Raw genomic sequence first — 25,399 nt, forward strand, 5'->3', positions numbered from 1 at the left:
TTGTGTGGTGTCAAATTTTAAATAAGTTATTGGGCAAAGTGATAAATTCCTATTATGCAGTGAGAACTTTTTATTTTACTGTTAGACTATGGGGTGATGATTTTTATTAAAGTTTAACCATTCCCCTTTAAATCCTAACCTCCATTTGGGAATCCTGTCCCACACCTAAGTACAATGCAGAGAAAGACTGTATCAATGGATGAAATAAAGTTTTCTTTCCCATTTTGCTATGACAACTGGGTCCAACTGTAAAGAACATAAAACATCTGTACACCTAATACACCACAAAGAAGCTTACTGTAACAGTGCCACAATTAAGGCTGTGCCAGTAGTGATGGGCTCCCAAATGACCTGTATTTGAAAGAAAACAACTCTCTGACCTGCAGTAAGCAGAAAATATCACTTTGTAAAATGGACTTCCATATCAGTATATAAATACGAACATGCAGTTAATACTTTTAAGCTGTAAAACTGTGATATTTGAAAGCTTCCCAATTTTGTCCGAAACTAAATAAAAACATGATGATTATTATTGTTTGTATTACTCTAGCACCTAAGAGCACTAGTCATGGACCAGATCTCCATAGGGTTAGGTGCTGTATAAACAATACAAAAAGATGGTCCCTATCCCAAGGGGCAACATAACATTACCTCACTATCTGCAGCTTTATCCTACATGGGTGCTACTTTAAAACTTGCCAACTGCCTTAGATAGATAAATAAGTACTGCAGTTCATTTTTGTCAGTATTTCATAGAACAGAATCATAGAAATGTAGGTCTTGAAGTCTCTCCCCCTGCATTGAAGCAGGATTAAGAAACCTAATTGCAGCAGCCAAGGTGTTTCTCCTATTAAACATAGGAAAGAGAGTATTGCACATATTATTCTTATATATATTTATTTTAAGTGAAATTGGAAGATTGTTCAGTACTCTCAGTAGAAGGAACACTGCAAATACTGAGGTTATGTTATTTAGTCATCTATGGGAACTGACTTTTTTTTTTTTTTTTTTTAAAGGGCTATTGATGATTCTTGTGCCCTCCAATTCCTGGCAGTGGTATTGGGAGCACTGTCTACACTGCTTCATTTTGCCAGGGGCACTCCTCCCAGTCAGTTTTCCACCTCTCATTCAGCTACAGCAAGCACAATGTAAGGAGTACAGCATGAATTTAGAGGCTGAAATGGTAGCCGTTTGCTCTTGGATACTATAAAAACCTCACTGACATAACAACATTAACCTGCAAGTACTTATAGAGTGAAAAACAATTCTTACAGACACGTTGGAAAGGTTTCATCACAGTAATGCTAGCTCATGAACTCCCTAGATATGTATTTGCATATTCAACATTGTGTTAACTCCCAAAGAAATCCCCAAGCACATTATCACCATTCTCATATGTTCATATATTATTCCCTGTCCTCAACCCTTTGTCATCTTGTCTCTTCCAGACTGTAAGTTCTATGGGGCAGGGATTGTCACTCTCTGTTTGTACAGCACCCAGCACAACTGAGCCCCAGTCTTCACTGGGGCCTTCAGGGGCTACTGTAAATAAACGTATATTATAATATTAATCATCAACAACAATAATTAATCCACATAAGGGAGTTGGTTAAAGAAAACTACAGTTTAAATAAGCCACTCACGCAAGGTTAACAACAAATACATTTAAATGATATAAAGGTTTCAGAAAATGTGTTAAAACCCAGGTGTAAATCTCAGGGCTTGTCATGCATTAACGCTGTATAGACAAGCTGGGATGTAAATCTACAGCGCAATAGCTTGCCGCACACACAGTCCCCAAGTGGACCCTGCTGCTGTGCACTAAAAGCTTTGCCATGCATTTTGATCTACTGCTGTTTGAAGTGGATTACGTTTGAAACAACAGTTGGTCAAAGTGCACTGCAGAACTTTTAGTGCACAACAGCAAGGTCCATATGCCCAGGTAATGCGTGGCACGCTACAGCACTGTAGATTTGCACCCCAGCTTGCCATGCACAATCTCCCTCTGTATAGACATGCCCTAAAACTGATGGAGGTTGTGGTCCTGATAATGATCTAATTTACAAACATTTTACACCAGTGTAATCCATTGACTTCAGTGGAGCTACTGCCAATATACACTGCAACAGATAAGGATCAGCCCCTTTGAAGATATCCTGTGGCAGAATGGGAGGAATGAGAAGATGCATATAAGCTGAGCAGCCATTTCTAAGTGAGACAGGATTGGCTGAGCCCCTCCTTAGGATCAGAACAGGCCTCTGTAGCTGTGGCGCATGATCAAGTTGCGTAGCGCTATCTGGCTCCAAGCCACATACATTATAGAGCCAAGAATTTGGTCCGCATCCCACTGTGCTTATATTTTTTTTACACTGATTTGAATGGGAGCAGGCTCAAGCCCCCTGTGTCAAATTTATTATCTAGAAGCCGAGACCCATGCAATGTGACAGTCTTCTACACACCTCCAACCGTGTTGCCTTTTCAGTAGACTCTTGTGACTCTTCATCACACAACAAAAATGAGACCTTTTGTAATGAACTCCTCACAGCATTTATTTCTTCATTAATCTTGTCTCTCTCCTGAATCTCAGACTGCACAGATTTTTTGTGTTTTTGAGCCTTTTGAGATAGCCTTAAAAAAAAAAAAAGATTTGCATTGGGAAAAAATTATTTGTCTCAATATTAATTAGAAAGTGAAACATTCCAAAAAGTATTCTGCAAAACTAAATGCTGATATTTAAAAATATACATTTAGAACCAAATCTGTGCCTTAAAATGCACGTCAGTATCTTGGCATGCTTACTTTTTGGTACTTAAGTCACTTTTGACTTCACGCTCTAAGTTTCTTTAGACATGAATCTTCAGATAAAAGTAAATACAGTATGTTTAGTCAAGCAAATTGGGTAGTCAGCCATCTAATTGTCCAATTTAGGCTTGACATAGAGCTTTCACAATTACCACTGAGGTGTAGAGACATAGGCCTTGAAAAGTAGGTGCACAAAGATTTAGACATCAGAGAGCAAGTGTGAAGAAACACAGAAGTGTACAATTTTGCTCACAAATTTGGTAACTGGGTTGAGACCCCTTTGAAAACCTGGTACATGAGGCAGTAATGATGATAAAGATAAAAATGTGTACACAAATACATAGACGGAGGCTGATTGTCACAGATGCTGAACACCTGCAACATCCCTTCCAGTCAGTGGGAGCTGCAGGTCCTCAATAACTCTAAAATTCAAGATTTTACATCCTTCACATAATTGTAGCCCATATTTGAAGTCCATTAAACTTTTTGAAACATTCTCTTAGTACGAAAAAAGAAAAGGAGTACTTGTGGCACCTTAAAGACTAACCAATTTATTTGAGCATAAGCTTTCGTGAGCTACAGCTCACTTCATCGGATGCATACTGTGAGCTGTAGCTCACGAAAGCTTATGCTCAAATAAATTGGTTAGCCTCTAAGGTGCCACAAGTACTCCTTTTCTTTTTGCGAATACAGACTAACACGGCTGTTACTCTGAAACCTGTCTTAGTACGAAGAAAATGCAAGTGAGCCGAGTAAAACATTCTGCTATTACGTAGTTCTGTGTAAGATGTTTTTGCAGTGTAGTGTCTTGCACGTACTTTTTACATCGATCTTGCATTGCATGTATCTCGTATCGAATGGGAACGGCTGCTTTTCTCTCAGTGCTTTCAGGCACATTCAGGATGCTTCTTATACGATGAAGTAGTAAAAGCAATAACCGTTGCTCTCTGTCCATGTTTTCCTCGTAACAGTCCACATATCCTAGCAATTCTAAAAGTGCATCCGTGGAGGCCTTCTCTTTCTCTTTAGGACTTTCCGGTAGTTCTTCCTGAAGATTATCTAGAATTATTGCTTGCCGTTCCACCTAAATAAATAATACAAGTATGAGATAAAGTGCACTTTCTTCAGCATTTCACATTACACTATGTCCTTGTCATGCATATCAAACTCGCACTAACAGCAATGGAAGCTCAGTGTGCGGACTGAGGGCTCAGGGCTTGATCCTGCAGGGTACTGAGCACTTTAGTTCTGATCCAACAAAACACATAAGCACATGCATAGTTCAAACCCAATGAGTAGCACGACTTAATTCAGCAGTTCAGTCTATAAATATCTCCCGTGTTTACATTAAGAAAAGGTGATAGATAATGGGACAGTCAGCTGGTGTAAACTGACATATCTCCACTGACTTCAGGGGAGCTATACTGATTTTCACCAGCCAAAGATTTGGCCCCGTAATCTTCTTTAAGCTTCCTGTTTTATTATGTTTGTTCCCAAAATATTCTACAACCTGTTAAGCCACTCACTTCTTCATTGACAAATTTCCATCCCTGTTTTAGCTCCTCACAATTAATCTCCCATTCTTTTGCAGCCTCGAGCAAACCAAGCCACTTTCCCCACAGTGCTGACACAATCCTGACAAGCGTGCAGTCACTTCCTTTGCACATCATGCTCAGGTCTCTTGAGTCCCGTCTCAACGTCATTAGATCCTCTTCAGCCGAAAGAAGGTTAGAGACCAAAACCTTGATACAAATAATAAGCAGAACAATATTGCATATCAGGATATCTAACAAAACAATTCCTTACATGATTAGTCTTCTAGATTAAATAACAGATACTTTGTTGTCTGATGCCTAGATACTATATAATGAGCCAATTTTATATCAGATAACATAAGACAGACCGGGGTAAACCAGACAGAGAGAATCTTGCCAAGAGTTTGGAATATATACCAATGGAAACAGTATTTGCTTATACAATATCTACAATAGAGCACCAGTCTAGCCACCTTTTACTTTATCCTCATAATGGCATGGTGATACCCATCTAGCTAAGGTTGACCTTTATAAACCTGATTTTCAACCTAACTTCCCCAAAAAGAAATCAATCCACCTGAGATTTCATATGCCACATCTCATTTTGAGTAAAGTTTTTCTGGAAGTTTTAGAAAAGCTCAAAAAGAGAACGTTTACATTATTGGGTGAAATCTTGGCTCCATCTAAGACAATGGCAAAACTTCCACTGATCTTCATGGGGCTAGGATTTCACCCCCAGCATTTAAGAAATTTTCTTATATTTGACTTTTTGAACATTCTCTCTTGTTTTTTGGATCTTTGTTTTGTTAGTCATGCAGAGAAATGCCTTTTACCAGGGATGAAGGGTTGTGGGCTGTAATTATTGGGGAATTACAGACATAAAATATAAAAAGCCTGTGATAGGGTGTACAATACAACAGTAGGACGGAAAAGGATTAAACTAGGGGTTCTTTAACACAGGGATGCGGACAGGAGGCAGGGGAAGGGCCTCAGGGAGGTAGGAGGGAAGAAAAAGCGATCCCTTTCCCTCTCCTCCCATTCCAAGGAGGAAACAAGGTCAAGAATCTTCTGGGTCTAGGCCCGAACCAAGAAGCATGGAGGAACTTGTGCTAAAAATAATACATTTGCATGGATACAAAAGTATCTGAAACACAGATAAAGTTTATTTGATAAACACTATGATATATACATCATATACGGCCTGTTTAAACCTAACCACAGGAAAACATAGGCCTACCAACTCCACTTCTACTCTTTGTGTTTCAAGACCTAATGAGTCTGTTTGGATCACTGTTTTGTACAGGGTTTTGTAGCTACTTCAGAGTCACGCTTACCTTGCTTTGTTCCAAGTACTCCAGAGCTTCCTTATAAGACGTTGGAATTTGGGACAAAGATTGTCCAAGCATCTTTTCTAGATCATTAATATTAGCATATACCTTCTCTTTGATTTTTGTGTAGCTTCTGTATTTTTCAAAGCACCTATGAAACACAATTAGCAAACTACTCAAACTTTACCATAGCTCCTCCTTGCCTCAGTTTTAATGCACGGTGTAATCATAAATGTAACAAACAAATACATCTTTTAAAGCACTACTTGCCAAATGTTTTAGGTTTGATATCAGAGATACCTCAATTTTTGAGGTGTACAATGGCCTCCAGATACCAACTGTTTTTTTTCTTTTACCCACTACTCTGTTGCAAAGAAATAATTTATATGAACATATACACACACCAATTGTGTATGTAGGACCTGAAGACTTTCATGTTCTCCTGTCGCTCAGCCAGGAAACAGCCCAGAAGAACAAGTTCTGTTCCCAGAGTAGCTTTTCACATTATTATTGACATAATCAAAGACATTAGATCACACGCAAAGAATTAAACAAACAAAAAAAGCAAAAAGATAAAATGAGCTTTCGGAACACGTCTCTGAGGGCCGGGAGCAGAAGACACTGTGGTCTGGGTGTTGATTTTGCCTTGACTATCTCCAGTTACTAAAATGGCCTCTGAAAGGGGCACATTAGGCTAACTGCTGTACCAGAGGCAAAGCCTGGGATTATGGAGGTGCTCTGTCTCTCTGTTTGATCCCTGCACCAGACTCGGTGCTGGATGATACACTTATTTGAATACATTCAAAAAGAATGCTTTATACATGAATTTAAATATGCCTAGTCTAGAGTAATTTTCACACATTAGAATAGCATCTGGGAACAGCGTGTATTTGCATAGAGCCCTTTTTATTAAGGATCCATCACAGGAGAAACAAGATTCCACATTTACTGTCATAGATTCATAGATATTAAGGTCAGAAGGGACCATTATGATCATCTAGTCTGACCTCCTGCACAACGCAGGCCAGAGAATCAATCGTCTTCCTTGTATCATTGCCTACATAGATCACTTAAACCTACCTCTGCATATCAGTTCTCTTCCTTTGCGCCTTCTCCCTTAGTATTGAATTCTTAGTGACTAGTTCACTTAAAGTATTTTTCAGTTGTGGTTTGGCTCTTGGTTTAATTATGTTTTCCAGTTTGGAGGTCAGATCCTCTATGTTTGCCTTTGCAGACTCAAATTCTTCTGGTTTCCAATGTAGAATTTGGCAGGACTCTTCTAGACTACCAAAGTCAACTTTTGCTGAGAGAATTCTGATTTCATATTCAGTGAGGATATCCACAGCCCTTTGGACAGCTTTGGTATAAAGCTTAACATTCTCATGAGCTTCGTCTATGGCATTCTGAAAGCATTTAAGAGACAAAAAGATCAATCAAGAAAACCTGCAGGACACAATGGATAGCAAAACAGCCATTTCAGAGAAATGACATGAGTCAGCCTGGCAGGTGATGCTGTCAGAGGCCACTGAGGGTATGTCTACACGGGGATAAAAATCTCACAGCTGGCCTGGGTCAGCTGACTTGGAGTCACAGGGCTCAGGCGCCAGGGCTGAAAAATTTTTGCTCCCTGCGTGCCTCTGGAATGGCGCAAAAGAAGTGCAGCAGGCCAGAGAATCTGGCACGGTTTGATTATAATAAGTTTAACACAAATAATTTCTTTGTTCATTGGCATTATGATCTGAAAAGTAACCAATAATCCAACCACTCCTGAAACAGCTATGAAGGCTTCAATCTAATTCAGTTACTTGACTTAATAGAGTATCTACAAGCCATGAAAATATTAACACTGTAGTAAGGAGGATACTCCTGGACAGCTAATCAAGACTTACAAAAGGATGTACAATCTTATTTATTCTTACTAAAGATACTTACTACACGGGAAGCAATATCTGTCTTCAGCTGTATTTCAAGATCTTCCAGTTCATCTAATTTTGCTTCTACACCATCAATAAAATAAGATTTTTCTTCTTGCTTTTCTTTCTCTTTACCCATTAGATCTTTCAGGGCACAAAATTCTGCTTGCACCCTGTCTTGCATTGCTTCACAATGCATCTTTTCATATTGAATTTTTTTCATTTCCAAGTCTACCAGAAGTGGCTGCTGAAACTCAGATTTAATCTGCTTTATGGTATGTAATGTGTGTTCCAATTTGCTCTGGAAATCTTGTTTATTTATATACTCTGCCTGAAGATCCACTATCATGTTTTGGAAAAATTGATGCAACCCATCAATATCTTCCTCCAGGCTCTTTATTTGCTGCATCTTAGCCTCTTTGAGTGATCCTTCAAAGACTTCATTTATATTTAATTGATTTACTGCCTCCTGGATTAAGTACCTGATTTGTTGAACTCTCTGGCATAAAATCTGTGCTGATATAAAATTGGTTTCTGTGGAAGAGCCAGGGCTATTTGTTAGTATTTCAGCTTCATTCTTTATACTGGATGTCATGGCCTGGATTTCATTTAGCAATGCTTGATGCCTGTCATATTTTATAACAAAGTTGTCAAAGCATTTAATCTTCTCTTCAAGTTTATTTTTAATTTCAAGAAATTGAGTTTGCAATTCATCATGGTGTGAAGTGTTCCAATTTAGGTTTATACAGTCAAATATTTCCTTGTACTTTGCTATTTGTAACAAACTAGATTGAACAGCTAAGGTTCTCTCTTTAAGCACATTGAGTTTATCCTTATCTTCCTCTTTTACACTTAATATTTCCTCTCTCTCCAGTTTCAATACATCACACCATAGATCACTAAGCTCCTGATGCAATAAAGTTATTCTTTCAGAGAGATCTGTGTAGATAGCTATCTTTTTTTCCACTGCATGGCATTTATTCTGGATTAACCTCTGTATCTTCCTAGCTCTATTCTTAAGGCATCTTAATTGGTCAGTTAGAAATAATTGTTCAAATATGTTTAGTTCCCCACGTGAGTGCTGACTCTCTTGGAGATGTGATGAGATGAGACCTTCCATCTCCTGTATTTCCTTTGAAAGCTCCTTTAAAATGACATGTAGATTGCCTAGCTCAGAGCACGTGATTGTCTGATTTATGTCGGGAATGGTCAGCATCTCAGCACGGTGAAGCTGGCTGTGAACTCTTTCTATGTCTGCAATAAGCCTCTGCCTTTTTTCCAGTTGGAATTCTAGCTGTTGTAATCTTTGAGCTGATTTTAAAACAAGCGCCTGGTATGAATTCTGTAATTCTTGTAAAAGGGCGCTCAGATCAGTAACTTCCTCTGGATTCAAATCAGGAATGATACACTGGGTCTCATCAGCCAGTGACACAATAGTAGACTCTTTGTCTACAGCTGCACTGTTCACAGCCTTGCAATTTCTGATTTGTATTTTAATATCATCTGGGGAAAGTGCTGCCTTCTGATCAAGAGAAAACAATGAATCTTTGACCCATGATATATTCTCTTTCATCCTTCTCATGATTTCATACTTCTTGGGATCAGAGCTAAGGATCTGAACATCCTCCTGAGGAGTTTGGTGCTCCAATACTTCCAACTGATTCTGCAAATCATTTATTGAATTTTCCAAAGTTTTCTTTTCTTCCTCACTCCAAATCCTTTTCATCTGCAGCTCAGTGCTTCTTTTTAACAAAGAAACACTGTGTTTAATGGCTTGTAGCTCTGAGGTCCAAAGTACTGGATATTTGTTTTTTTGTCCATCTGGGGAACTCAACCCAGCTTGTAAATGCTGCTGGTGCTCTATCAACTTTTGAATGTCCTGTGCTTTGTTCATGAGAAGGTTAAATTCATCAATTTCTGAGACAACTTGATAATGTTTCTTTTGCACTGATTGCTCTATGTGTTCCCACCATCGCTCAAGTTGTTTCACTTGATTTTCTGTTAATTCCTTATCTATGCATGTCAGATACCTAGATAAATTATCTCGTTCAGTTTTCAGCTTGTTTAAAATGTCTCTCTCCTTCTGTACTGAATCCATACATTTTTTTATTTTCTCCAGAACAGTGTTGCTCATAGAGCCCCTGTCAATAAAATTATCAAGATTTAAAACAATCTTCCAGAATTAGAATTAGAAGCATTAGACACGTTTTTAAATGATAATTTTGTTGTATACCCACCAACCAGAAAATTGTTCACTCACAAAAGTAATCAATATACATTTTCATTATTTAAAATGTTCTTACCCTGGTCATTTAATACTTTTTACAGTATACATTTATTTCCTACATAATCCCAGGAAGAGTTGACTATCCTTTCAAATTACTGCAATAACAATAACTTCCAGTGTATGAACTGCATAGGAATAATATTCACTAACGTAATGTGTGCAGTTCTTTAGAAGAGTTATCTTGTAGCCCACTTTTAAAGCTAAACAAAAAGTAAACTTCAATAACAATTTTAAATCACTTGTGGGTAAATTAACACTGTTGTATAGTAACCTCCAATGTAAAAATTAATGTAAAAGTTTGGAATCAATTATAAGATTCCCATTTATTGAGGTTGAATCAATCAATTTGATTCAGTCAATAAGACTTTTGCTCCTAAGACAGCTTTTGAAAATCCCACCTTAAATCCATTTAATAGCTTACATTTTAATTCAATTCTGTGCAACCACTTAAAGATAAACAAATAATTCCATAAGTAATTTTTAAAGTGTTTTCAAATAAACCGGCTCATTACTATGATTTATAGGTTAGTTCCATACCTTGAAAGCTAACTTGAAAAACATACTAAATATTAAAGTGTACTGGTTATCTTTGGCTTAGTACTGGCAGATTTCATTCTGACTACAGAAAATAACACTTTCCCTATCAGTTAAAGTTCATTTGCAGAATATGAAAATATTTCAGTAAACAGCAAATAGGTACCTGATCTCTTAATGGGTCAGATTTTTTAAAATAATACCATTTAGGGGGTTCTGGGACAAAATTGGGGATCGGTCCTGCTTTGAGCAGGGGGTTGGACTAGATGACCTCCTGAGGTCCCTTCCAACTCTAATATTCTATGAATCTATGAATCTTTTGCCTCCTATTTCTGTCATTTGTTAACAAAGAAAGATGGCAATCTGTTTTGTATCTGCCATGCCTTTGGAAAAAATATTTTAATAATACAGCACTTAGACTGTAAGTTTTGCAGGGTAGGGACCATCTGTTTGTTATGTGTCTGTAAAGCATGTAACTCAATGAAGCTGGGATCTCTAGATGCTAGCATAGCAAAAAGTAATAAATAATAATAATAAGTTTTCATAGCTATTGCTACTGAAGTGCCCTAGATGCAATGTAATGTTATTACCAACATACTAATGTACTGGTTTGGACTAAACCAATTTTTGCTCCTTATATAACTTCAGTTAAATTGATACAGTGCCATATTCAGATTTTAGTTATACCAGTACACAACTGTAGTAACTTCACTTAGGTTGATTTACATCAGTTACACTGATGTAACAGAGATTGGAGTCTGGCCCCCAGAGAGTAAACTGAAAAAGTTCCTTGTACTTACGTTTTTATGTTTTCTTTTTCTGTTGATAAACTCTTCATTGAAGACTGAACAGCAGACAGATTTTCCTGATAATTGTTAACTAGATGATAATGGTGTTGCTTAACCTTCTTAATGGCTTCCAATTCTTGAAGCAATCTGTCCCAGCAAGAAACCACATATTCTGTGGTGTGCAGGTTTGATGTGCTCATTTCTGTTGCATTGGGGGACACTTCTTGCCTCAGAGACAAAGCTGTGGCTCTCTGTTTTTCCAGTTCAGCGTATAAATTCTACAATCACATCCACACACAGTGAAAAAAGAAAGATAATTAAATAGAATTTTCACCATTTTTACTTCCTACTGTCTTTACAAAATATGGTTAAAATTTTCACATTTGTGTACACATGAACACATGCATGCTCAGTTACATCTGAGCATACATACAGATGCACATGCATGTACAAACACATATAATCACACATATATGTACAATTGCACATCAGCAGGCAAGTATAAAGTTGGTATATTTGCATGCAAAGACAAACATTTACAGACATGTAATTTACGCAGATGGATTTACAAAGACTATGTTTTCACACAATTGCTCATAGAATCATAGAAATGTAGGGCTTAAAAGGGACCTTGAGAAGTCATCAAATCCAGCCCATTGCACTGAGGCAGGACCAAGTAATCCTAGACCATCCCTGACAGATGTTTGTCCAATGGTTTATTAAAAGCCTCCAATGAAGATTCCATAACTTCCATTGGAAGCCTATTCCAGAACTTAACTACCCTTACAGTTAGAAATTTTTTCCTAATATCTAGTTTAAATTGCCCTTGCTGCACATTAAGCCCATTGTTTTTGTGGGTATGGAGAACAATTAATCACTATACTCTATAAAACAGCTCTTAATATATTTGAAGATTGTTATCAGGGCTTTTCTCAAGACTAAATGTGCCCAGTTTTTTCAACCTTTCCTCTTAGGTCAGGTTTTCTAAACCTTTCATCATTTTTCTTGCTCTCCACTGGACTCTCTCCAGTTTGTTCACATCCTTCCTAAATTGTGGCACCCAGAACTGGACACAGCACTGCAGGCAAGTGCCGAGTAGAGCCGGACAATTACTTCCTATGTCTTACATAAGACACTCTTATTAATACACCCCAGAATTATATTAGCCTTTTTCGCAACTCCATCAGGTTGTTGGCTTATATTCAATTTGTGATACACTATAAACTGCAGGACCTTTTCAGCGGTATTACTGCCTAGCAAGTTATTCCTCATTTTGTAGTTGTGCATTTGATTTTTCCTTCCTAAGTGAAGTACTTTGAACTTGCCTTTACTGAATTTCATCTTGCTGATTTCAGACCAATCCTCGCAATTTGTCCAGGTTCTTTCGAATTCTAATCCTGTCCTCCAAAATGCTAGCAACACCTCCCAGCTTGGTGTCACCTGCAAATTTTATAAGTATACTCTCCACTCCGTTATCTAAGTTATGAATGAAAATATTGAATAGTTCTGGGCCCTTGATTGACCCCTGTGAAACCCCAATGGATACACATGCCCAGTTTGACAGCAAACCATTGATAACTACTCTTTGAGTATAATGACAGGTTTCAGAGTAACAGCCGTGTTAGTCTGTATTCGCAAAAAGAAAAGGAGTACTTGTGGCACCTTAGAGACTATTAGTCTCTAAGGTGCCACAAGTACTCCTTTTCTCTTTGAGTATAGTCTTTCATCCAGTTGTGCACCCACTTCATAGTAATTTCATCTAGATCACATTTCCCTAGTTTGCTTACAAGGATGTCATGCGGAACTGTGTCGTCAGTCCAAAGTAGAATGGGACTACATGCAACAGTTTAATAGTTTTGTGATTACCTATATTATACCACATTGAATAAACTCAGCTATGTAATTAGTGAGGGAATGCGTTTGCTGGCTCCATACCTCTATCTCTTTTAGTTGCTCATTTACTAACACAACATCCAATTCTGCAGTTTGATTTTTCAGCTCAGAGACCTTTTGTTCCTCCTCAATATATTCAGCATTTGCTTGGGCTTCAGGAAGAAGCTGTTTCTGGAAAACCATTTCCACATTTGAACCCTGGAATGTAAAACGGGATTTTTCATTCTGCAATATACATAACAATGTAGCATCTCTATGTTTATTCTTACTACTTAGCCCCATGTGTTCCGGCTATGCCCAAATCCTGCCACTCTTTCCTCCACAGCATCTCTATAACTCATTCCTTTATTTCTGTCCCTCCAGCTAAAATTCTCATACAGACCTTTGTCCTCTCCTGCCTGGATTAGCTCAGCCTGCTCTTCTATGGTCTCCCAGGTCATTCACTAATACAGTTCATACAAGTGCTAAGATGTTGCCCATCAGTCTGATCAAGTCATCACCACCCCCAGGCAACCCTCCTCCACTGCATCTTCTTCAGGCTATTTATCACTGTCTTCAAAGTCCTGCTTAACTCTCTCCCACCCTACTCATCTTCTCTTGTTTCACTTTGCTCCCAAGCCCCCTTTGTTTAGCAGTGATGCCAGCCTCAGCACATCATTGGTTTCCTTCGTCATAACCATCTCCATGCTCCCCATACATGGAATGCCCTTTCTTGACCATTTGCAAGGACACTATCTTCTCCATGAGCTGAAAAATAATGGCAAGTTTGAGGAGTATTTGCGAATAGTCTATATATTGAGGTTGATAGGGAGGATGGCCTTGTGATTAGGGCACTGGACAGGGAAAGGGGTTCAATTCATGGTACTGCCACCAACTCCTTGTATGACCTTGGGCAAATCTCCTAAATCTCTCTGTGCCTCAATTCCCCATCTGTAAAATGGAGATAATACTACTTCCCTTCCCCAACTCTTTATTTAGATTGTAAGCTCTTCAGGGCAGGGACTATCTCTGACTATGAGTATGTACAGAACCTAGCACAATGAGGCCCTGGTATCACCAGGTGGCACCATAATATAAATAATAATACAAATATCTTGTGTCAGCACAACACTGTATTACTAAGAGGTGTCCAAGTATCACCTTGGCCACCTGGTTTATCTGTTGTACTACCACCCACAACCTTCTGTCTGTCTCTGTTTATACCGTGAGCTCCTCAAGGCAGGGTCCGTGCCATCTGTTCAGTCTGGAAAGTGCCTTGCACATAAGTTACTATCAGAAATAAATAAGATAATAACAACAATAATTAACACTCTTCTTGTTACCTTTTCACTGTGAACCAAATATATCCAGTCAGAAGAATCAAATAACCAGGGAACTTTTCCATTTACCCTAACTACACAGCTACAGCAATTATATCTACTGAGACAGAAAAACCAGGTTTCATTTTAAGAGGCCGTGAAGGGCCATGAAATTGAAGGAAATGAAAAAAGTCAGCTAGCTGTCAGAGAGTCAATGGGAAGACAGCATCATCAGATGGAACATAAGTCACAAACATGAAGAAACAAGTGAAATGAAAGTAGGAAAAATGCAGGATGGTGTTATATGGTGTACATTTCCCTTCATATGTATGTGGAGTTTCAGCTACACATGCTGAGGCCCAGCCTAACACAGCCAGACAAGGGAGTAATTCCTCTCCCCCAAATCTCCCCTGCACAGCAGAGTTACTGCTCCCAACATTGCAGCTTGAGCACAGCGGGGGCTGGAGCTGCAAATGCAGTACTTCCTTCACCCCCAAGAAGTTGCAGGGAAGAGGCAGAGGAGAGTAGGTCGCGGGCAGTCTTGGCTCCATTGCCAAACATACCAGCCAGCAGAGCCAAACCAGCATAAGGGTGGAAGTATCCTGCGCTTATCATATAGCCCTTTTTCCTGTATGATAAGTTACTTCTCTGCAGGAGCAAGGAAGAAATGCTACCTCTCTGACTCACAATTCCTTCCCAGGACACCTCAGTCCCTGGAAAAATCATGGAGCAGGTCCTCAAAGAATCAATCCTGAAGCACTTGCATGAGAGGAAAGTGATCAGGAACAGCCAGCATGGATTCACCAAGGGAAGGTCATGCCTGACTAATCTAATCGCCTTTTATGATGAGATTACTGGTTCTGTGGATGAAGGGAAAGCAGTGGATGTATTGTTTCTTGACTTTAGCAAAGCTTTTGACACGGTCTCCCATAGTATTCTTGTCAGCAAGTTAAGGAAGTATGGGCTGGATGAATGCACTATAAGGTGGGTAGAAAGCTGGCTAAATTGTCGGGCTCAACGGGTAGTGATCAATGGCTCCATGTCTAGTTGGCAGCCGGTATCAAGTGGAGTGCCCCAAGGGTCGGTCCTGGGGCCGGTTTTATTCAATATCTTCATAAATGATCTGGAGGATGGTGTGGATTGCACTCTCAGCAAATTTGCGGATGATACTAAACTGGGAGGAGTGGTAGATACGCTGGAGGGGAGGGATAGGATACAGAAGGACCTAGACCAATTGGAAGATTGGGCCAAAAGGAATCTGATGAGGTTCAATAAGGATAAGTGCAGGGTCCTGCACTTAGGACGGAAGAACCCAATGCACAGCTACAGACTAGGGACCGAATGGCTAGGCAGCAGTTCTGCAGAAAAGGACCTAGGGGTGACAGTGGACGAGAAGCTGGATATGAGTCAGCAGTGTGCCCTTGTTGCCAAGAAGGCCAATGGCATTTTGGGATGTATAAGTAGGGGCATAGCGAGCAGATCGAGGGACGTGATCGTTCCCCTCTATTCGACATTGGTGAGGCCTCATCTGGAGTACTGTGTCCAGTTTTGGGCCCCACACTTCAAGAAGGATGTGGATAAATTGGAGAGAGTCCAGCGAAGGGCAACAAAAATGATTAGGGGACTGGAACACATGAGTTATGAGGAGAGGCTGAGGGAGCTGGGATTGTTTAGCCTGCAGAAGAGAAGAATGAGGGGGGATTTGATAGCTGCTTTCAACTACCTGAAAGGGGGTTCCAAAGAGGATGGCTCTAGACTGTTCTCAATGGTAGCAGATGACAGAACGAGGAGTAATGGTCTCAAGTTGCAGTGGGGGAGGTTTAGATTGGATATTAGGAAAAACTTTTTCACTAAGAGGGTGGTGAAACACTGGAATGCGTTACCTAGGGAGGTGGTAGAATCTCCTTCCTTAGAGGTTTTTAAGGTCAGGCTTGACAAAGCCCTGGCTGGGATGATTTAACTGGGAATTGGTCCTGCTTTGAGCAGGGGGTTGGACTAGATGACCTTCTGGGGTCCCTTCCAACCCTGATATTCTATGATTCTATGATTCCTAAGGCCATAGAGCTACATGCCACCTCTCATACAGGGTAACGAACAAAGGCTAACTCCTGCCCTAAGGTACTTACCATATATCATGGACCATCAGTCCAACCCACTGTTTATAAAGAAAGCTCCACTCACTGCACTCAAGAAACTGTTCCAAAAGTTTACATAACGAGCAACCTTCAGGGGCTCCTTCACAGTCAGTGGTAAAAAAATGGAATTGGGGGTTTGAAATGATCAGGGGGATCATTGCAGTGCCACAGCAGAGACAGTGCAAGAAACCAGTGACTTTAGAACTTTGCTTTACGGTTGTTTCCTGCCAGTTCCATATTAGGAATGTGGATGCATGATTAGTGAGCTTTTAGCACTGGTACCTTTCTAGAACTGTGTGTTTTCCAAGTCATGATATTATTTACAGGGCATCAGTATAATGTAACTACTTAAGAAAAACTACCTGGTACCTAGGATGGCTTAACTGGTAAATACAATGCAAAGGTTCTGGGGGATTATCATGCAGTCAGACTTATTAATGACCCAATTCTGCAACTGATATACCCTAAAATTACATTTTCTTCAGTCCCACACATGGAATGAATACAGGACTGGCCCACAGTAGAAACAGAATTACAATGTATCCTACAATGCAATATTATACATGGTAATTGTGGTACTATGTAACAAAATATTCATTATTATATTATTAAAAAGTAGCTACATGATATAGTATCTGTGTCTTGTAATAAGTACTGGCTATAACCCCATTAATTTTTCATTCATTAAAAGCAAAGTGGTTTGGGGCGCTTCCAACTTCCCACTTGGTTTTTCCAACTTTGTTTGATAGCAAACCCATCACTGCTGAAGCTTCTCCAGAAATTATCCCCAGTCAGCAATTATCCTGATTTCAGCACCAACTCTCTATCTTGGCTTATCGAGCACAAGAAACTGTGGCCTTCGTTCAAGCTACCTTTTAGTAACTAACAAATAAAAAAGGGTATTAATGATAACCTTCTAGTGACAGAAGTCCCAAAAATGTCAATTGCTTTGCAGAAAGGACTTTCTATAGTACAGATATAGAGCCAAAAAGAAGCAAAAACTTACATGGCATTTAAAAAAAATTAACTCATTCATGACACTAAATTCTTTGAAAAAGGTTGTATACACTTATTTTTGGGCCATACTGAACCCTTATGCAGTACTTATGCATAAAGAAACACAGAAGGGTATGGTATAAGAAGAAGGATAAAGTATGTACCACGTGTACTGGGCAAGAGATGTTTCCTTCTGACATCTGTGTACCCTGAAATTTCAAGAAGCAGCAGCAGTGTGACTTTAAAATCTCACTGGGAACAGGACTGATGTATGAAATGCTGACAGGGAACTTGCCAAAATCTGCATTAAGTGACTGCTACTGAAAGAGAAGTAAATAGAGAGCAGATCCTGGAATTATAGAACCAGGGAGACCTGGAAAGTTTGGCTCAAGACTCTCTTCAGGTGTGGCTACTCTTTGGGTTCTTAACTCAGGTGTGCTCAGCCCACAGATCCTCTCTCCCTACACAGCCATGTCCATCTCTCTCAGTCAAACAGCAGAACTCATTTACCCCTTTCCTAACAAGGAACAGGGAGGATGTTTCAGGCAAACATTGTTACAAAGCATATTTACAAGTATTCCCAAAAGGAAACCTAAAATCCACCAGTCAATTTGGGCAGATCTACTCAGAATGAGTACCTGGCTAAAGATTTACCTCTTAGGGAGCAAGTATCAAAACTGGCTGTCGGCTGTAGCTATGCTGGGTTAGTACCTATTATTCTCAAGGCAGAAATCTGGAGTAAGAAAACCCTAATTTAGGATTTTAAATAGAACCAGGTATAATTGAACATATATTTTCTTTAGCAACCTTGTCTATAATGAAGAGTAGGTTCTTTTAGTATTTTATCTTGTTATTCTTTCAACCCTTATTCGATTTTTCTTCCCCTCTACTTTTTTTTTTAATAGAGCATTGTATTAGTGTTGGACTATAAACAAATTTCATCTTTTAATCTGCTTTCTCTTACCTGGTGGAGACTGCTTTATCTAAACTAACCATAATAATATACAAGAGAGGAGTGGGGAACGGAATCTAAAATAACACCCTCCAGCCTAGCAAATCTAAACACTACAAAATCAGGGTTAATTTGGTGGCATTGTGAACTGAATATGACTCATCCTTTATTAAAAAGATCCCCTAACGTACATTGTGTGGGGATAGCGATCACAAAATAGTTCCATATAAAATTAATTGACTGTAACATGAGAACTGCTGTCTCTTCTTTTATAATGGGTCTTCAAGCAGACTATGTAACTGAAATGTTAAAATTCAAAGATGTTTAACAATGGAACTTGAATTAGTTGATCTTGGATTACCTCAGGATTGGAAACTGTTTCTTTGGACGATAGTCTCTCTTTTTCAGCTGCAAAGGAATTCAGCATTCGCTCCTCACTGCACAGCCATTGTTGGAACTGCTGTACATTTTCTCTGTATGCTTGATTCTTTACATCACTAGATTTCTTCTTGCGGTGTTAGGAAAAAGAAAGAAACAAATAACCCAAAGTCTTAATCAGACATGCTGACTAATAATTACAGTATTTCAAATGACAAGGTGGTGAACCTTACAATTACAAATAAATGAGGCAAACACAACTACAACACGTAAAAGATTACACCAGGCAAGGTTATGGTAAGGAAGATGATTTACATGAAGAATCAGAACTGTAATTTTGTCATAACAAATGTTTTGAAAAATTGCGGTTAGTGATGGATTAGCTCTCTTCTTCTGATTTACACTTTTTACAGTGCTTTACTTGTGGGATGCACTAGCTTCCTGTCAAAGCGTTGGCTTTGATCTATAAAGCCCTACCTGGTCTGGTTCTTGGATACATATGGTAAAAGACTACACTTCTCTTCCTATGTACCAATCTAATGCTTGAGATTGACTGATGCCCTTCTGTACCCTCACTGGAGTAGAATCCTGTGGAACACAAGGTATTCTCAGAGAATGGTCCCCAGCCCTGGAATTTGCCTTGTTTTGGTCCAACCAGCCTCTGTATAGTGAGGCATTTTCGGGAAGTGGATTCAACAGGGAGCTCTGCTCAGTTTTATTTATGTTTGAATGAAATTTGGACTAGATAGTGAGATTACGACCCGTAGTAAGGAGCAGCGCATTTTTGCACTGTCCCAGGAGCAGCCCAAGAGGGAAAGTCACAATCTCCCTCCCAGCTCCCCAGCTGCTCCAAGGAAGGAACAAAACTCCACTGGTCTATACATCTGCCAACACATCTGTTGCAGCAAATACATTGTCCCAAGGGCAGTGGGGGGTGGGGACAGAACCAAGATTCCACACAATCCTGCACGGAGGGAGAATAGGTAGGCTCCGCTTCCACTCCCATGCTGCTACCCAGGGTACAGATAGCCAGAACAAGGGAGTTCAGGGCGACTTACACACCCTTATTCTTTTGCTCCAACACAAAGCACAAGCCACACTCTGGCCCTTGGTCATTACAGGTTTTTGTAACCAATCTCTGGTTACTGTACAGGTACAATAGTAGATACTAATTACATCTGGTCAGACATTACACAGAGAGCACATGTTTTTATAAACTGAAACACAGATATACATATAAACGGGGTAAAATGCTAAAAGAACATCACAGGTGTAGATTTTATTTCCAGTGTCAAGTGGCTTGCAACACAGCGTTGTCAGCAAATCACTTCAAGGCCACACACATGGATGAAATAAATCAATTAACACGTATTTCAAGTGTATCGGATAAATTCTCATTTTCATTATCATGGAGTTAGAGACATAAATCCCCGCACTCTGAGGCAAGAATACATCAGTATAACTGAATGGGATGTTTATTGCTATCATTTCCTCTGTAATTAAACTTTAAACATGTATTTTTTAGGATTCAGCTGACCCTTACCACCTTGAGTACAATTACCTCCTCTTTTTGATTAATTGCTTTTGTCATCTTGTTGTCATCATCACACAGAGTAGTCGGAAACATTTTCAGCTGTGCTCCGCTTCCCTGCATGCTACCCTGTTCAGTCACCACCTGCATCTCTATATTGTGCTTCTCCTGGCTTTTTTTTTTTTTTTTTAAAGTTTACTATTAGTAAAGAGCTACATGCTGACACCAATACTCACACAGAGTAGTGTCCTACTTCACTCTGGTCCCACTAAAGTCAGTGGAACTGCTCGTGGAGGAAGGTCCTCACTCTTAACCCACAGCCAAAGCATCAAAATCTGCTCTTAAATGATTATTTAGAGTCAAGATGTATGATATTTATTAAACTGAGCTTTAGCCTATGAAGACATGCAGGACAGCCACCCAAAGGGAAAGGGAACTAGCGGGCTAGCAGGACACCCGGACGATGTGAAGTCAGTGTCAGGAATGAGGGTCTGCAGCAGCACCTGCCAGTCGCCAGGCAGCAAATGAGCACACCTGGGCCATAGCAAAGACACCGGATTGGCTAAGGCAGTTGGGTGGCATGCGCTTAAATCCAACAGCTGCAGAAGATCAGCAGCTGTTCAGTGCACATGCCTCTGGTTTTCTACCTCTGTGTACTTGCCTCACTGCAAGCCCTGCTCCTGCCTTGCTGTAGCCTAGACCCTGCCCTGAACCCAGCCTTGTTCCAGTCCTCTCCCAGCCCTGCTCCTACCCTCCTTGACTCCAGTTAATCCGGTTCTGACCTTCAGCTCTGCTTCCTGGCTCTGACTCTGTCCCGACCCTTGACTTTGGCATTCAGACTCTGACTAGAGTTCTGACCTTGGGTGCTGGCTCCTGAGCCTAACTCCTGCTCTGACCACTGGGACTGTCAGCCAGCGTTTGTGGAAAATCAACGAAAAAGGCCTAAATCTATATGTAGGACAATGTAATAATGAAAGAGGCACTAGCTACCAATTCAGTACATTAAGTTGTGCCCTGAAAGCATTTTAAACAATCTAGAAGCCTGGTTCTAGAAAAGTAACTCAGACCTTGATTCTGCAAGCAGATCCCATAGAAGCTCAGCACAGGCATGAGTGTCCACCTGTGCAGATCTGCTTGTCGGATCAGGACCTTAATTTCTAACAAAGAAGTCGATGCCATTATTCCAGCAACTTCCAGTATCTGTACCATAACTTTTCCTTAAAGGTACCTAACAATCCTACAGCCCTGGTCATGTCCCTTCTTCCTTCTCCTACAGGCATCTGTATTTCTGGTTTCCACAACATTTTGGTGGTCTTTTTTCTGCCTCAGTTTTACCCATGGGCTGGGAGACAGGTTTAACGGTGGTTCTTTGAATGGTCTCTTCACATTCCACCTGTAGTGTCAAGGCACCTGTGCCTTGAGCCAACCTGCACCACTGCCACATTGCATGAGGGTGAACAAGCAGAAGTCACATCAAAGAACTCTGGTCACGGACAGGTAACCTTTATTTACCCAAACAATAGTGCATGTCCCACTGTGAGCCACAAACATTACCGTTTCTTTCTTTATTCTTGACATCATGACATGTAAAGCTATGCACACACACTTTACCTTTAATTAGAACTTATTTCTCTGTTACCTGAGCTGTTTGCTCTTGTGTGTTCTTGCTTTGACGTGAATCTTTTAGAGGACTGTCTGCCAACAATCTGCTTTCTTCAGAATACAGATTATTTTGTTGCTCTTTCTCTGCTACATTTCCATTTAAACCTTGACCCTAAGAGAACCAGTAAAAAACCAACATTTAAAATGAAAAATATTAAACTGTGAAACATAATTATAATCTAAAAAAAGAGGTAAAAAAAAATCCTTGTACTATGAGGTTGGCAAAAACAAAGTAGACACCTGTTGGCTTTAAAAGCCATCTCTAATTTTGTTATAAAACTACTACAAAAAAAGCTGTTTAGGATTTACTGTCAGATAATGGTTTCACAGTAGCAGCCGTGTTAATCTGCATTCGCAAAAAGAAAAGGAGTACTTGTGGCACCTTAGAGACTAACAAATTTATTAGAGCATAAGCTTTCGTGAGCATCCGATGAAGTGAGCTGTAGCTCACGAAAGCTTATGCTCTAATAAATTTGTTAGTCTCTAAGGTTCCACAAGTACTCCTTTTCTTTCTTTCAGAGAATGGTCACAGCATGTTTTCTCTTTTACAACCTCCTCTTCTCACTCTCCTTGAAACTCCTGACCCATAATATTCAATCTGATTATATAAAAGACAGAAACTGAAGCATGAATTGACGATTGATGTTTTAATAGTATCACACTATTGTAATGTGCTGAACAGGTTTGGAGAATTCTTTTACATTCTTTAGTTTATAATTGTGCAATTTATGGAAAGTTTTATTAGGAAACTGAAAAGGTGCAATTAATTATATGCTTTTGAGAGACTGATGCCTTTTCGCCCAAAATTTCTCATTCTGGTTGTCATAAACACACATACTTACATTATTTAGTTTCCAGCATTCTTCCAGCTCTTCTGTTCTGCTGTTCTCTTCAACAGCAGTGGGAATATCAGAAAAGACCTGCTTCTCTCTCTTTATCATTGTATCTGCCTTATTCTGCGTCTTTATATCCTCAGCAAATGCATGTTTTGACTCAAGGGCATCACTGAGAATATTCTCACCCTCTTGCTTGACATTTTTAAGTTTGTCCTTCAAATTCCTGTGTTTACACTGAAGTGTTTCCATTTCATCCTTAGTAATCTTCTGTCCCGGTGAAGAGGTGTTTTGTTCAACAGATTCTGCTAAAGCCAAAATCTTCTTTAACGTGTCTTCACATTGACTAAGAGGTGCTTGTTCCTGTAAATGAGAGGAAAACATTTTTTATTGAAAAGTGTCTTGATTCAATTTACACAATGTTAAGATGACATTTGTAATAATAATTAATAGCAGTATACAGTGAATTACTAAAATCATTAACTTTTGTCATGAAGGGCAACGTATGCTGCAAGATTCATGAAATATTCATGTAAGCCTGCCTACTTGACGGCTGCAGAATGTCAAATACTTCAACTGTATTTTTAAAGGCAGCTGGATGCTTTTGTGATCAGGAATGACACTTACAACAATATAAATTAATGGAACAATCACATTTTATGCCTCAGGGCATATGCTGAACTTGGTAAGGGTTTAAGAAGGAAGTCTCCTTCCTCCCCACACCTCTATTATGTACTGCATTTCATAACCTGTTGGAGGGACAATGAGGGAGTTAACTTTCTTCTGAAGCAACAGGAATTCCCCAGTATTGGAGTCAGGGTGCCTGACTTGACAAACCAATGGTCTGAGCTGGTATGTCATCCTTCAATATCTTTCTACACTCAGTGACAACAAAGATATTCCTTTGAAGAGTATTTTCACAGAATCAAAAATACCAGGTTTTTAATAAAGATTTAATACTCAAACTGGCTCATGCAATTGTCTGGTCTGTCTCAACCCGTGCTACTCTATCCAGACAGGTTTCAGAGTACAGCCGTGTTAGTCTGTATTCACAAAAAGAAAAGGAGTACTTGTGGCACCTTAGAGACTAACAAATTATTCTATCCAGACAGTCTGCATTCAGAACACTGGCTAATTTAGACACAAAAGCCATATGTTTGAGAATCACTCTCTTCCTTGTGCCCCACTGACCAGAAGTTGAGTTTAAATGATCTAAGGCCCGAGTCTGCTTCCAGTGAAGCCAACAGCAAAAGTCCCTTGACTCCATTGGGAGCAGGGTCAGGAATGCAGTTACTTCAGAAAAGGTACATCACCCACACTTTACATTTTGGAGGGGGCGGTGTGGTTTAGTCAACTGGATTAATATAATTAACTCTCCTCCTTTATAAACGCAGTACTGTCTTGAAGCTCTACGATCCTGTGGCAGGGATCCATTAACAATAGTATCTAAAAACTGCATCATACCTGCAATTTCAACTGGTGTTTCTCAGCTGCTGGCTTTTCCACTGAGGTATCAGTACAATGACAAAGCTTCACAGATAGTCTCTTCAGCATGCTATTCAAGGCTACCAATGTATCCTGGAACACTTGGTGTTCTTGACCATGACCTTCCAGTGCCTGTGCAGAGTTCTAGAAGCCAATCAGTTTCTACTTTTAGTGCAGTGTTACCACATACAAAACACAGCACATATGGATGGATGCTTACAGAAGGCTTTAAATAGCTCTGCTAGGGAATTAAAGTGTTTAGAAATTAAAAAGGTTGCCAGTTATTTGCATCTAAAACTAATGGCAACTGTACTTCACCATGATCAAACAAACAGGCAGATCCATCCCTTGGACAGTTGTATCCCTCCCATCACTGCGCTGTAAAAAACCACAGTCTTAAATGTAGTTGTACAAAAATCCCTATTTGTTATTCTCCTTCCCATAATCACTTGTCTATCTTTGTAAGCTCCTCTTACAAACGTAAGCTCCTCTGGTCAGGGGTTGTTCCTTCCTGAATGTCTGGAAAGTATCTAGCCCATTGTGGGCACCACCATAAAAAAACAATAAACAGGATGTCGGCAACATGGCCAGGGAGACCAAATTGCACAGCTGTGCTCCTCAGAGGATCCATCTTCTGTCCAAACATGAAGGATGTCTGGAGGGAGAACACCAGGGTAGGTGCAGGGGCAAAGCCAGCAGATCAACACCTACGTGGAACCAACAGTTAACCCTCATCCTCCTGCCTGAGGGAAGAGGACACAACAGTGGTGAAGGCTACAGTAGCTCTGTAGGAACAGATTAGTAAAAAGCCTCCTTCTCCTCTTCTTTGCACTTTGTAACCATATGTTCTGATTTGTTGTTTGTCAGTATTTCACACTCACCTGCCCCCACTTTGTATAATCGTTTACTCCTGGGCAAAGCGCAAGGCAGTAGAGGATCAAAACCTTAAGTGACTCCCACTTCCACTCTGTGGCCTGGGGAAGGATTCTGTACCTACCAATTTGCAGAGGAACTCACCACTAACAACTATTTCGGTTTTTCCCAGTGGA

At 39.8% G+C, this 25,399-nt stretch overlaps 1 protein-coding gene across 5 annotated transcripts in view; it reads right to left on the reverse strand.

The window, feature by feature from the left end:
• The window catches only part of SYNE2 (spectrin repeat containing nuclear envelope protein 2), a 275,888-nt gene that overhangs the window by 140,631 nt on the left and 109,858 nt on the right, over positions 1-25,399 (reverse strand). For 4 of the 5 annotated variants that reach the window (XM_073349866.2, XM_078853405.1, XM_078853404.1 and 1 more), the window contains 12 exons: positions 24,330-24,494; positions 22,875-23,228; positions 22,010-22,144; positions 18,823-18,969; positions 13,123-13,278; positions 11,200-11,465; positions 7,598-9,719; positions 6,746-7,068; positions 5,672-5,816; positions 4,329-4,544; positions 3,621-3,886; positions 2,460-2,628 (listed from right to left, as the gene is read on the reverse strand). In XM_073349866.2, coding sequence (XP_073205967.2) covers positions 2,460-2,628; positions 3,621-3,886; positions 4,329-4,544; positions 5,672-5,816; positions 6,746-7,068; positions 7,598-9,719; positions 11,200-11,465; positions 13,123-13,278; positions 18,823-18,969; positions 22,010-22,144; positions 22,875-23,228; positions 24,330-24,494 — 4,464 coding nt within the window. The remainder of the gene's footprint in view (positions 1-2,459; positions 2,629-3,620; positions 3,887-4,328; positions 4,545-5,671; positions 5,817-6,745; positions 7,069-7,597; positions 9,720-11,199; positions 11,466-13,122; positions 13,279-18,822; positions 18,970-22,009; positions 22,145-22,874; positions 23,229-24,329; positions 24,495-25,399) is intronic. The other variant, XM_078853402.1, reaches the window with a different exon arrangement.

This window comes from Lepidochelys kempii, chromosome 6 (genome assembly GCF_965140285.1).
Source record: "Lepidochelys kempii isolate rLepKem1 chromosome 6, rLepKem1.hap1, whole genome shotgun sequence".
Lineage (NCBI taxonomy): Eukaryota > Metazoa > Chordata > Testudines > Cheloniidae > Lepidochelys > Lepidochelys kempii.